Below are 15,270 nucleotides of genomic sequence, written 5' to 3'. Positions count from 1 at the left end.
ATAGAACTGCTGCAACATTTCGCAAATAATTGGAGCTGTAGATGCTGATTTTGCGCCCCATTCCCAGTCGTGTTTTAAATGGGAAAATAAATACGAGACTCTTGATATAAGTCATATTTTGTCTGTCAAAGCAATCTTAGAGCAAATGAAGTCTCGACTGGAGCATGAGTTTAAGTTGCCTGCCTGGATGATTTGCGTTGATTCATAGCAGTTTGCGTTTGGATTGCAGCGATCCATTCACTGTTAAAATGCTGGTTTTTCTGAGATGAGGACAGAACTTCTTCCTCTGAATCAGCTATATTGACTCTTTGTCCACTTTATTAATATTAAGTTTTACAAACAGATAATATAATTCATAAATGAGACATGCTAATCTGTACTTATTTTATTGTTTCAGAAATAATCATTTATAAAATGACATCATTTACTACTGTTAATTTTTTTTTTAATTTTATAAAAATTTTGTGGATAACTTGATATTTTTGATATCTCCTTTGATGTTTTCAAAATTATTGACAATTTAAAATTTTGAATTGCATTTTATGATTTGAACTTTGACTGTAATTTTTTTTTAATTCTTTAAACATTTGAATGCATCAGTAGAATTTTTTACTAGTTGCCTTGAGTTTATTTTAAGTCATACAATCAGTGCTTGACGCTTTCGTGCGTTTTTTTAAATAAACAAATTTCGCTTGAAAACGGTACCTCCTATTCTTGTTTGTTTGCCATCGCAGGACAAGAAATACCTGTGCATTCGAGTGCCTGATTCTCCCGAGGAGAACCTCTCCAAGTACTTTTCCAAGTGCAATGATTTCATCCATGATGCCAGATTGAGCGGAGGGAATGTCCTGGTCCACTGGTGAGTCGCTCTCCATTGACCTGTCATAAGCAATCTAAAATGAATTCTTCGCACTGTTACTGAAAAGTAGGATTTGAAATCAATTTTTGCGAAATCTTGTTTGTATCTTTTTCTTCAATTATAGTAATTTCCAGAGTAGCTGAGCTTCTTGGTATTGGAGATTTGAATCAAGTATACCTTGGATCTTGTTCAACGTCACTTGATACAAGTTACTGAATTATCTCTAGAAGTGCTCATTAGTAAAGACTAGAAACCTCTTGTCATTTACCATTCAAGGCTTCTTTATGAAATGTGCATAAATATTACCGCATATTAGAGTTATCAACTGTTCTTTGTTACGCCATGGATCCAGGAGCGAGTCGTCAACTAAAAATCCAATACTGTTGCAAAAAATAGAATGCAAAGTCTGTAAAACATGACTGTCCAGATCAGTTCCTGGTTTCCTCACTTTTACGCCCTTTCATGCATCCGTAATCTGACACGCTTGTGTTTACTTTTCGTTTCAGTTCCTTTCGACGATTCTGTCTCATTAAGGGGTGAGACGCGGAAGAATGTACGCATTTTGGGGGATTTACTTTATTGTTATATGTAAACACCTCCTCCTTTCATCTTTCCTCTCACTCGTATTTTGTCGAATGAAACCCATCCTAACGCATGCGTAAAAGCGCGCAGAGTTTTCGAATCCGTTGACAATCAATGCCTTGTAGAGTAAAGAGAACCAAGTATGCATCCAAAATGTGTTGTCTTCATGTCAAGATTGCACGTCAGAATTCATTTGTCATACTTATTGTGCTTTGGAGCAATGGTGTTCATATGAATACAGATAGCTTCTCCAGTTGATGGATATGATGAGAGATTTATCTACAATTCTAGAATAAAGGTCATTTATTAAAATGCTGTTATGAATCTTTGCATTCATATATGAACGGAGAGCTCGATATGTAAACAATCAATCCTCCGACACATTCCAAATTTTGGTCATTTGATGGTTTGGCTTGAGTTTTTGTGTGTGTGGCTTTATCACTAGAGATCTGGTACACTTTGCACTGCCAATTTTAGATTTCTATCATATTGTGAGCAAAATCCGTTCAGAGAATGACTGTCTGCCTGACTGTTAGAATGTATTAACTACAAAAGAAGAGCCAGATAAATAGAATTCGGAACACAAAAGTTTTAATTCAACATCCTTACTGTAGTCATCTAACTGATACTGAACCTTATAAACAAGGGGTCGGATGTTTTTCGGTTCTGCACGGAACAGCATGTAAACGCAGTTGCTAAAAAACGCGATGACTTAAATAATATCAAATTTGGTATGCCATTTTCTAACAGTTGCAGTTCTGTGCCAAATTTTGGTTGCAATCGGTCGGGGAAAAAATGCATTTAAATACAAATGCACTTTTATTTGAAAGTAAAGGAGAAAGTTTGGGTGGGAGGGGAGGACACTCCTGGTAGTTTCTCCTGCTCCTATCTGGAAGCAAAAACAACATTAGTTCAATTAAAAATAGTCTGAGAAAGGTTATGTCATGGTTCACATTGCAAATGTAATTTTTTTTTTAAATAAATCTTCCTATCTTACTGTTTATGAATGGTGAAAAATGCAATTGAATAGTTTTACATAAATAGGATATCTGAAATTAATATAAAAGCGGAAACTGTGAATTTTTAGATGTATAATAGAAAAAAAAATGATCCAAGCTACTGCAATCCTATGCGTTTAATTTTGTGACGCCGATAATTAAACTTAGTAATGTGTACATAATATTATTACTTAATAAACAATAGGTTTTTTAAAATTCCATCTTTAAAAACCTATTGTTTAAATAATTTATCAAATTTTAATTAAAAATTTAATGTGCTTTGCAAAATGTGTTTTGTTAAAAAAAAATGTAATTAATGAAGATTTTAGCAAAATTTAAACTAAATTTATCACGAAATAAAATAATTGTTAGCAAAATGAAAAGTCCTTTTTTAATAGTGACCTAAAAAGTAAGAAATATTATTTAATTGGGAATCTGCTAGTAAAAATTCTTTAAATTGGAATTTTGATCACATTTACAATATCTATATCTAGTTATAAATTTTCTTCCTTGTGATATTTATAATTACAATTTCTTTATGGTGTTTTTAGAAAGTCATGTTTTTATGAATTTTGTTTTGATTTCCTGGTGTTCTATAAAAAAAGTTATTTGTTTTGGTTCATTAATAAAAGTAATTCTTAGTTTGTAATATTTACAATAGCTTTCACTTTATCTATTAATATATAGTTTATTATTAGAAACTTGTAATCCGTTTTTTTTACAAATTTTCCGCCTGATGATGTTTATATATGGAAGAAAAAGTCATTGAAAACAAATCTGTTGATTGTTAATTATGTACTAAAAATATTAATTTTTTTTATTGTTATAGGAGGTAACCACTATTATACAATTTTTAAAATGGTGATATGATTATAAAAATCGCATTTCCTGTTTCCAAACGTGAATGAAGTTACATAAAAAAACGTTTTAAATTCATGCAAGTGCAAAATTCAAGGTGATAATAAATAAAATAAAATAAAGAAATAAATATGAGTTATTTATCAGAAGTAAATTAAGTAAGATGCAGATTTCAAATTTCCTTATAGTTTTCTTTATTTGTCAATGAATCAATAAATTTAGACTATAAAATTGTAACTTTTTTAAACAAGAAAAAATACATTTTTAAGTTATCAAAATATTTTTATGACCTGCATGAAGGCTAAAAGTACTGATCTGATCTAACAGTTCGAAGACTCATTGCCTTCGTATGCATTGAATATCCTTGCGACACGACATTTTACTTTTTCTTATACCAAGTATAGAGAAAATACTGTAATAGTCAAAAAATTCGAATTCGAGATTTTGACGAATCTTCACGTTTTTGACCTCTCTGAATTCGATAAACACATTTTTGGAAAAGTGTCTGTCTGTCTATGGCAAAGATAACTTAAGAAGCGTTTTAGGCTAGACGGATGAAAGTTGGCACATCGTCTTTAAATCATATTTGTAGATTTCTATCTTTGACATTTTGAGCAGAATGTATTCAGAGAAAATCTGCATCCCACAATTCGAATATAAGTAACACCATTAACTACAAAACGAAAAGAACTGGATGGATAAATTCGGCGCACAGATTTTACATCTATGGTGCAGACACCTCTCAAATTTTGAGCCGACAATGGATTGATAGTCTGTCGGTCTGTACTTTCAAAGACATATAAACAAATTTGATCTTCACATCCTACTAACCACTTTCCAGGAGTAAAAAACAAGCCGTGGATCTTCGACAGATTGAGTAAAAACTCTAAATTGATACCCAAGATGGATATTTCGTAACTATTGTACGCCAATGCCACGAAAAGAGTTCTCTGCCTTTCTCATAGTTCGCAATGTTTTGTGTAAATGAGTAGAGAGTATGCGAGACTAGAACAGTATTCGCTTCACATAGCATTCATTATAGGAATTTCTATAGAAATAATTTAAATGTTGTTGCTCCGGTGATTTAAACGAATGAACTATGGAATAGAGAATGTTATTTGTGTTATCAAAACTTTAATTGATAAATATAATAGAGGGGACAATATTATTCAGTTCTGTCAAGAGTCTATCAATTCGCTCTGATTTCAATGTACTGCAAAATCATTCTCGTGCATGTCCTTTCAACATTTAGAAGTGCTAACTCTTGCAAAGATCAGCGAAATCACCAAATTATTCATTACATTTTATTTAAATCTAAAGTTATCTTCCTGATGCGGCTGGATATATTTTTAACAATGGCGGAATGGCATTAAACTTCTTGGTGATTTTATTTTCAACGTTCTTGATAAGCAAGAAATGGACAATCGCCGGAAAGCAGATTGCATTCCTTCATCCGACGAGCTCTGAAACGGAAACTGGAAGCATTCAAGTCCAAGGCTAGGGTTTATACAAAAATCGACTTTTTGAAAAACCGGTTTTCGAATTAAATATTTTCAAAAAACCGGTTTTAGCCGCTTTTCGAATTTAAAAAAAAAATAGAATAGGGAAAATATTTAATTTAATTTGTATAAAATAACAAAAAACAAAATCAATATCAAAATCAAAGTCAAAATATTTAAAAAAAATAAGGCTTACATATGTATATATTACTTACACAAAATAACGAAAACTCAAACAAAAATTTCAAATAATATTTATATTATTTTCACTCATTTTAATTTCTTCTAAGAAAATAGGATTTAAAAAAAACATAAAATATTTACTGAACGGAGGCTAAGTCTTGTTCTTATTTTGGGCACAATATTGCCTGAAATTGAAAAGGCTCGTTCACTAGTTACTGAGCTTGATTTTATAGTTTTCATGGCATCAAACAACAAATCTAAACCTTTTGCTTTTTTATTCGTTGCCTCAAATAATGAAAATTCAGCCTTCAGTGTCTTTGGATTTGAAAATTTTTCTTCAGGATCTTCAAGAAACTTATGAATTGATTTTTCCGTGGCTTCTTTTAAAAAAGCATTACTCTGACGAGTCGTTACTTCGATTTGCTCTTCATCAGAATCGGTTTCCACATAAGAATTTGGAGATATTCTAGACAATATTTTTCCAGATAACTTAATAATTTCGGTTTTTGAAGCTAAAGAAAGTACAGTAGAAGTACAGAAAGTACAGTACAGTTTCTTCTCTGAACTAGAAATGTTTTGTGGATTTTGCAAATACAGCAAAAGAGTTGCTGATTCTACTTGTCTTCGTTCTTCTAAATCATATAATAATTTCAAACTTATTTCAGTGTTTAATTTAAACCGGTTTTCTTAATTTACAAACCGGTTTTCAAATGTGACAAAATTACTTTAAAAAACCGGTTTTTTAAAACCGGGTTTGAAAAACCGTCGAACCCTCGCCAAGGCGATGTCATTGAAGGTCCAACCAGGAGGCACACATTTCCGCGAAGGAAAAATGTTTATTGTTTTATGATGTTTCATATTTTGAATTCTTAAACAATAGACAGGCATTTTTTTCTTTAATCTCATTTAACAACACTCGGTTCCCGCTGCCATAATTCACATATCAGCTGTAGAAGGAGACTGACTCAGGTCGGTTGGTTGATCTGCATTTTTGTGGCGCAAGAGAAAGAATTGGCTATGCTGCCCCAAAGACACATGGTAGGAATGTATTACCACACGATTAAAAATGATGTTCCCTCCAGGCTAAAAACTGATTTGTTAAAAGAAGCATTTATAAAAACGTACGAAGCTTTAAATAAGATAAAAATCTATGGTCAGAACAAATGTTTTTTTTTTTTTTTTTTTATAAACAACGATATTTATATAAAATGAATAAAGTCAATAGCTCTTAAAAATTCGAGAATATTACGACGAGATTGTTCTCCAACCAGTTCACGTAAATCCAATGATGATGAATTAAAGCAATGCATACGATAAAAATTAAATTTCGGACATTAAGTTAAAAAATGTAAAACTGTAAGGTTGACGTTACAATCCATAATAACGTTACAATGCACATCGGCATCCTCTCGCCAAACAAAAGGTGTTTGTGAGTGAGGCGGGTGTGAGGAATTCGTGGTCTGGTTACGTTTACGTCAGTCCATCGAACCAAAGCAGCAGGCCACATTACAATTGTCGGTTTGATAAAATGCAGTTTGTTTTGGGTTTCTTGATTCTAAGATTCTTGACAAATCGAAAGTATATAGAGATTGACTAAGGAAAGAAACTGAAACGCCATGCAGGGAAAATTTAGGAAATTTATCATTTATTTTGCCATCAAAATTTTTGAGATGGGTTGTATTAATTTTTAATGAATAGTTTCCCTTCTCTATTTAAGTCTCACAATAAGCTCCATGTCGTAACACATACTTGAGAGGAGGAAGAGATGGATTTCGATATGTTTTTGCGCTTAATATTACCCACTACTTTTAGTCTCCAACTGAATTTCTGAATCTTTTCGTTCTTTGGTCATCATAATATCAGGTTGCTCGCTACTCAGTGAAGAACTTGCTGATATCAAAATACAAGATTAATTTAGTCTGCGGTAACGGGAGGATTAATTCCCTTTCTTGCAGTCAATTTCAAATTGTGAGCCTCACATTTCTTTGGAAAGGGAAAGCCCCCCTGTTGTGTGATAAAATAGAAAACTCAAAGAATGCAGAAAATCGAATTGATTTTTTGTAATTCTGTGAGATGTTAGATATAATTTTACATCAAATTGCAATAAAGAAGAAATAAAAACCTTTAGAAAAAGAGCACAATTTCAATTTATATACTTTGATTGATTTGAGCGCAAATCAAAAGGAAAGTTTACTTCCATTGCGTGCTGGATAGAAGAGAAATGGCTATTTTCAAAGTGAAGACAATTCCCAAAAGTAATGTATTTATAGCAAAGTAAATTAATCCTAGAAAAACATAATTAAGGTAGAGTTAAATGATTTATTGAAAACATTCACCAAGTTAAAATTAGGAAATGAGTCCTCATCATTTGACTACTCTTTAGAATTTCCTCCCGCCATTTAAAGCGGGACTTTTATCCAATAGAGTTAGAATAAAAAGATAAAATTCAAAAACAAAACTATATTAATTGAAATCAAAATTTGCAGTTGAAAAAGAATAAAATAAACTTACATGTGATGGGAAGATTAATTTTTGCAGAAATTATAGTTGACTGAAATAGTAGAAATTAGCATTTATTTAATATATTAAGGTAGAATTAAAAAGACAACCATCCAAAATCCATATAACTCATTCAACTAACATAAGCCATCAAACTTCATGTTTACTATAACTATAATTAATACAAAAATAAGGAGAAATGGGATTTTAGCTTTATTGCGTTTAGTCAATTTTTTTTAAGTTAATAGAGAAACATAACAATTTCCAGAATGCTAAGGAAATCTAAAAATAGCGTAAAACTCTTCATTCACTGAAATTACTTGGTGATCATCATTCATTCGAAAAAAATGAATTAATATTTTTGCATTTCTGTAGAAGAAATGAGCCTATAAACATGAATAATTTCCTTTGCCCAAACTTAAGCTCCTTACTTCACCTAATGTCGAACATAAATTCTCCAGTTCTTTTGACTGAAAAGAAATAAAAAATGTATTTCTTAAAAGAACCATCAAAATCAATTCGAATTTCAAAATTTCTTTTACTAGCAAATTGAATAAAAAAACAGCGAAAAGTGAATCCAGCTACGACCTCGATTACATTTGTAATGTTACCGAAAGGAATTTTCTGTGTTTATGTTACTTTTTCTCCGATGTTGTTACTCTTTTGGGCGGAAATCGATTTATTTTTGGTGTGCCATAACCGATCGTGATTTTCTTCCGAAGAAGCAAAATGAATGGAAGAAAAATTTCACCTTCTTTGCGAAAAGTTTCCTGAAACTTGAGACACGTTCGGCTTCGAAAGAGTGATTTTTTATACTCATTTCTTTTGTTCCTAGAACAATAGTTTTTCCAAATATAGCAAAAATCTGTCCCTAGTAATTAAGCAAATCTCCGCCCTAATGCTCGGTTTTGTTTTTCTTGGCTCAATAAATCATCTTGTTTGGTTTCTGAACTTTTGAAGTGAGTTTGAAAGTGGAAATTCCCATTAAGAAGTAAATTTAGAAACTTTGTGCTTGCTTTGTTTATTTTCAAATTTTGAATTACTTCAGAAAGTTCCAAGAGTAATTTGATTGTAGAAATATATTTTTAGGGTCTTCAGTGTTTAGGGAAAGAAGTAGTAGAAATTAGCAGATTTTTTTCTATTTTGTCTTAAATATTTTTTAAACATTTTTAATCTTTCGGCCTCTAAAAGTAGATAAAGGATAATTTGTGTCTCTGACAATTATTTGACAAATAAAATGTTTAGGAATCTGGAGTGTTTAGGAGAATTGTACACTTGTGCGTATTTCATATTTTTTATTAACGAATTTATACTCTTAAGTAATAAATCTTGCACGATGAATTGTAATTAAAGTTTTTTACGAATCTTCATCTCGATTTCACATAAATCAAAGTTTCTTTTACATTACGTTACTCCTGTGGTTTATTTCTCAATTTGTTTGTGGTGTATATTTTCTATCTTCTTTACGATTCTTTGAATGCTGTTTTCGAATTTATCAAAGATGAAATTTGTTGCGTCCAGTCGAAAAATAAAACGAACGATATCGAGAAGAAAAGAGATTTCCATTTTTGCATCGTTAAAAGTAAGTAAAACTATTTCAACGTTATTAGCTATGGCTATAAAATTTCATTTTTTATGAATAAGTCTGCAAAGTGTTCATTGCATTAATCTGCAAACCATAATAATGTGTTCTCGAGATATTCCATGTCGCACCTGATCAGGTGCCAATAAAAGAAATCCAAATAGAATTCCAATCTCAAGGCAAAAATAAATGGATTTAGGAAGTTTGAATTTAACGTATGGCGATCACTCTATTGTCTAGCATTTTGTTGATCTGGCCTCTTACCCCGAAAGGCAAGGAGAAAGCGCTAGAAATAAAACACCTTTGTGTAGGTGTTAGTAACCGTGGAGCGCCGTAAATAATAGGATCCTGCTCCTATTTTGAATTCATTTTGTTATATTTTATATATAATTATTTATATTTTTCATGGTAAATTTAGGTTTTTCTGATTAAATGTGTTTCTTTAAATGAAATTACATTAGTCAACAGCTCTGTTATCTGGCGGATTGTTGAGACTGGCGGGCATTCACATAATGCGTTTGAGATTATTCGAAAGTTAGCCATTTAGCATACCGTTGACGATTCTATTGAGAATATTAAATGAAAATGAATTTTATATTTGAGAATTAAAGAAGCATCCTTTGAACAAAGTTTCAAATATTTATCAAGCGCTTCCACTTGATCGTCATGGGCATGCTGTCATTTATTTTCAACTGTAAAATGTGTTCTCCATTTCAAAGTTAGATAAGAAAAATCAAATGACTAAAGCTATGTCTGTTGAATTGTTCATTGCTTCGGTGACTCGATTTCAAAATGTCGAACGACATCCATCCGCAAAAATTAATCTGTGGTTACCACTTTTCAAAATCGGAAGTATTTGGTGCAGTCTATCAAATGGAATCGAAATGTAATTTCATTCAATCCATTCATTGGCAGCTTAAGTTCTGAACATTTTAAAACATTCCATTTTCAACGGGAACACACACACCTCAGATCTCTGACCCATCAGAAAGCAAGTAAAATATTTGTTATAAAATTTCATATTCGGGAAATAAAAAATTGAAGTTTGAAAGATGTTAAATGAAATAAAACCATGAGAATTCTTAATAAAAACTCGAATTTGCACTACAAGTTCATTTTCAAGTGTCTGTAGGAATTGACACCGATACCAAATAATGCTGTTGAAACATAATAAAATCGCGAATATTTATCCATCTATTAACAATTTTGCGTTCGTCGTCACCGGCCCGGAGCTGCGAAATCCATTCAAGGGCGATTTCTCCTTCCTCTCGTCCCTGAGTCGTAAAACTCTCTCCAGCCGGTTGCCCCGCCCCTCTTCTGCCGAAGCCATTTTTTTTATGATGTTTATTCCATCATCTGGAGTCCCTCCGGGCAAAGTGGGCCGGGCGCTTTTCAATTTTGAGCTCTATCGATGCAAAACACGAAGAGAGTTTTCTTTTATGAGCCTTTTGATATTACTTTTAGGAAGTCATCATCGGTGGGTGGAATCGCCTCAGTCGTTCACTTAATAAAATGCAGATGCGTCGGGGGGGGGGGGAGTGCAGTGGTGAGGATGGAAATAATATTCGGAGAATATAAAATGCCGAGGCACGCACTCTGGTGTCAGGAAATGGGTGAAAATCTGTGCATCGTTGCGTCATTTAAAGAAATTTCTATTTACTTTCGGGTATCATATTTATAATCCTTGCTGGCTCTGCGCACCCAAAGGCATGTTGATTGGAATGGGGGGACGACCTACAAAGGAATGAACTGAAAAACCGACACTGAATAATACGCAAGCATTTCGTAAAAGTACGAAGAAGCAAGTTAGAAATAGGCGCAGAATAGCAGAATTTATAACAACACATATATTAAACAAAACACTATCAAGACATTATCTTGTGAATATAAAAACTTTCTATTGCAGATCAGAAATGGCACCACAGAGTCGGATTCGACGATAACGTAATGATAACTGCAATCATTCACAACTCGCATGGGTCTGTGACGAAATGTGCAAAGAAAAAGTATCAACATATTCAATCTCGACATTTAAACTTCCCTTAAGCGCAAAACGTATTTTTGAAACGATGTCTGTCTGATGATCCGTGCAGTCATGTGTGCGAAATAGTAGTTAATAAACTATGTTCATTAACTTGGGTAATCAGCTTGTCTATCTCAACAAATCTGCCCCTTTAAACCGTTTCGATTGACACCCATTTTATAGAGGTAAGATAATAAATAACAAAGTTACAAAGGTGTTCCTTTGTTTCATTGTGACGACTGCGCCATTTAAATGTTAGAATTTTACCATTTCAAGTTTATGCATAGTTTTAATTACCATGTAGATAACTTCCTTCTTATTCTTTTATGTATCATGATAGGAACGATGACGTTTTTATTTACACAAAAATATTTAAACGAAAAGAATGATGGCTATTTTCTTCGAAATTTTTTTTCTAATTTGGTTGTCAGAATTTCCATTTCAAGAAGTTGTATTGACATTTCGTCTATATTTCAAACATTTTGCTTGAGAAATAATTGTTCATATCAGACAATCAGATGCTGTATTTCAAATTTTAAGAGGCTCATTGCCAGCAAGTGAATTGTGTTTTTTTCTCTTTCAGCCTGGCGGGAGTTTCGCGGAGTGCGACAATCGCCGCCGCCTACATCATGTCCGTTACCACTCTCACTTGCAAGGACGCCCTGAAAGTAGTGCGCGGCGCCAGGAACATCGCCAACCCCAACTACGGATTCCATTCACAACTCAAGGAGTATGAATCTTACATTCTCACAGCGGTGTGTATTTGCTGGCATGCGCATAACTCACTTTTTAAGACTTACTGCATCAATAAAACTATGAACTAATGAGATGAATGACTTCTTAACTGTAGTAAAAAAGCTAATTTTAAAAGCTGAAAATACATTTATTGGAAGAAAGATTATATTCCTTAAACATAAATGCGGATTTGACAAATATTAACGATGAGATTATTGCTATCAATGCAAGAGATCAAACTCCAAACCAGAGGTGGTCTTGCTCTTGGGACTGGTTTCCTGTGAATGTTGCAGTAGACACAAACCTAGTACACATTAAATCGAATAAAACAAACGTCCTCCTATCAATATGTTTTGAAGTTTTTGGGAAAAAGATGTCTTCAAGGGGTTCTGATTTGCCTAACCGTTGAAAAATCTCTCAAAATAACATAATTCTCCCAAAATAGTTCTAGTCCATCTTAAAAATGTAATGTTAGCCTCAATAAATTAATTCTAAACAACTAAAATGCTCTTTGCAGCGCAGGGATCAGATATTATGATCTAAATTAGACACTGTTAAATGTTTAAAGCTTCAATAATATCACTATACATTCCCTGAAATGATCCTTCAGTCAACTAAAATATTTAAGTAGCACTGATTATTAAATAAATGTAAAACGTTAAATTTAAATTTTTGATTAGAATGATGATTATTTTAAGAGTTTTATTTCATCTCTCTATGCAAGAATTTCATGATTCAAAAATAGATTCTGAAATTTTGAAACAAAATTCAATATCTAAATTTACTGATATAAAGGTCAAAAACAGTTCTTTGCAAGCGAGATGTAGTTTTGAACAATCTTGTTATTCAAACGAATTTTCAAAAACAAATGAAGTTACTAAACCTAATAAGGTGATAAATTAAAACGTTTCAATAATTCATTTGTTATTTAATAAAATTGCGAGTTTTCGCTAAACAATATCTGCTTATTCTGTTGCTTTTTTTTTTTGACAAGAAAATATTTTGTCAAAAAAATGAAATTTGAATCATTTTTCATTCTGTATCACTGAAGTCAATTCATGTGATGTCTCAGACTAAACTGCTCGTGCAATGTAAATTATAAATTCGTTTTTTTTTTTTTTCATGTTTGCTGTGTCCTGTGCTCAGTTGTGAATAACAAATATAAAATTTCGCGATCCAGATCACTGCAATTTTGGAATTTTATTATTTACTGAAAATAGTCGAAATGCTGTCCGGGCACTGCTCGGTGAATGGGCAAGGATTGCTCAGCTTAATAATAATTTAGTTATAGATAAATTCTTTCAATGACTACCCTGAGCAGACCAAAAAAACTTTTACTTCACGAATAAAGGTGAGGGAAGAGGAGGAGGGAAGTTCAATTTTCACCAGAATTCCAACCGTAGAAGCCATTAATAAGTACTACATAACTCAAACCGGTCACTATATCAATTTCGACGATAATTAACGTATTCATTTAAATTTTGAACTTTGAATACTTTGTTTACCCCGTGATTTGCGAATTCATTTTACCTTCAGTTAGGAAGTGATGTATTTAAGAGGTAATTGTGAAGATGAGTCATCTAATTAAGATTCAGATTTGATGTATTGTTTTTCAATATTTCATTGAAATAACAATGAATCGGAATTTCAGCCATTGTTATTACAATATATGTCACAACATAAAGGTTACCTAATACATATAAGCTTATATAAATGATTTTAAAGTAACCGATACTTCAGTAAAATTGTTCATCTGAAGATTTAAAAAAAAATCGGTAATTCAATGCATTGTCAAGTACGCCCCTATATGCAAGGAGGCTTATTCTTTATATCATGATTATTCAACATGAATACTCAGTTTTTAAAAGATAATACGTAACTATGTTATTGGTGAGACGCCCATTGTTGACAATCTTACGCACGACAATATGTTTTATTTTATTTCGTTATTTTTGTATTTACTGTGAGATTACAACGCGTCTTCTTCATGATAATCGAAAATAGTTTTCGTTTGTAGTCACTGCTCTAATAAACCATTCTTTTGCCATGCTCAGAATGAACATGCCATGCTCAAACATGGCAAATACAAATTTCATGATGCCCCGTGTCCAACCATACGATCTCCCCTCTGGCCAATGATGCATGCGTTTCGCAGCAATGCCTTAAAATACGGCTTTGTGTTGACATTGGGTGTTAGGGCAACAGGCTGCAAGGCGACGAGAATCTAGCTCGTCCGACCACGGTATCGATCCAGGGAGTGTCCGGCACCCCTATCGACCCTCACCTGGGCGGGACGACTCTGATCCGGCTCGTAAATACTACTTGCGAAAAAATGTGTGGTATTGAAGTGTTTTAGCGCCCCTATTTTTAGCGGAAGAAAAAATTCATCGTCATTTGTTCTTTATGTGTCGATAAATAAATGTTTGGGATCGATGACATTTATTGGGATCTTGATGAGCGGATAAATGTAAAACGGAGTAAAAATGAAAGGTGAAAAGTAATCAGGATCAAAAGTAATTTGTTGGGGATTCTTTTTTTTTTAAGAATCGCAATAAAGAAAATAACAATTAGGTATTTTATTTTTTATTTAATGCAGATCTGCAGCAACTTCTTATCACCGTATCATATGCCCTTTTATCCACTTTAACTGGAACTATGCAGATAAAGCAATTGCTGCTTCTACTGTCGTGTCAGATGCCGGTCATGTATCATGCAGTCTTCTCTACTATTTAATCAGCTTCTAGTTGTAAATAATTGGCGAGTCATTGAGGTGCTGTATCTCCTCTGGGTGGATTCGCCATCCAAAGGGGATGAAGAAACGAGGCGTAGATAGTGCAGTTTAAAGAGTAAAAGTAATCGAAGTACAATCATATTTAATGCATCACGTACATTACAATGAAAGATGGCAGATACTTCCTACCAGTTTCATAAATTCTCTATACATGAAAAACATTTTTCATCATGAGTGGCATAGAAAGTGAGTTTGTATAAATTTACTTTTTTTACTTTTATTGATTTTTTAAATTTTCTTTTCATTAAATCGTCATTCATTCATTTCTTTAGGGAAACAAATCAAAAATTCATTTAGATGCTTTTTCCCCCTGATTTTTTTTATTGAATCCAAAATCTGATATAGTTTTAGAGTTCCAATGATAAGACGGATTTCACTCGTCTAAACCTTTCTGTCGTTGACAGGCCGTTTACTCATTATCATATTTAATACGAATTTAAATAAACATCCACGATATCAGTGTCAAAGACATGCTCTAGACTTTACTTTGCTGGCTTCTTGCTCTTTAAATATTGAAAAAAAAAAAAAAAAATGCAAACATCGAAAGTAATCAAACCATTGACAGATGCTCTAATATTGTAATGAAATCTGTATGTCTCCTTTGTTTAGACCATTGCGAATTATAGTTACATATGTGCAAACATACTTCCCTTTGATTCGG

General features: G+C 32.6%; 1 protein-coding gene across 2 annotated transcripts in view; it reads left to right on the top strand.

The window, feature by feature from the left end:
- The window catches only part of LOC129965844 (dual specificity protein phosphatase 22-like), a 46,194-nt gene that overhangs the window by 22,756 nt on the left and 8,168 nt on the right, over positions 1–15,270 (top strand). For both annotated transcript variants that reach the window (XM_056080065.1, XM_056080062.1), the window contains 2 exons: positions 735–859; positions 11,667–11,838. In XM_056080065.1, the coding sequence (XP_055936040.1) occupies positions 735–859; positions 11,667–11,838 (297 nt within the window). The remainder of the gene's footprint in view (positions 1–734; positions 860–11,666; positions 11,839–15,270) is intronic.

Source organism: Argiope bruennichi, chromosome 4, assembly GCF_947563725.1.
Source record: "Argiope bruennichi chromosome 4, qqArgBrue1.1, whole genome shotgun sequence".
In the NCBI taxonomy this organism is placed as follows: Eukaryota; Metazoa; Arthropoda; class Arachnida; order Araneae; family Araneidae; genus Argiope; species Argiope bruennichi.
This window is presented reverse-complemented; position numbering and strand designations above follow the sequence as displayed.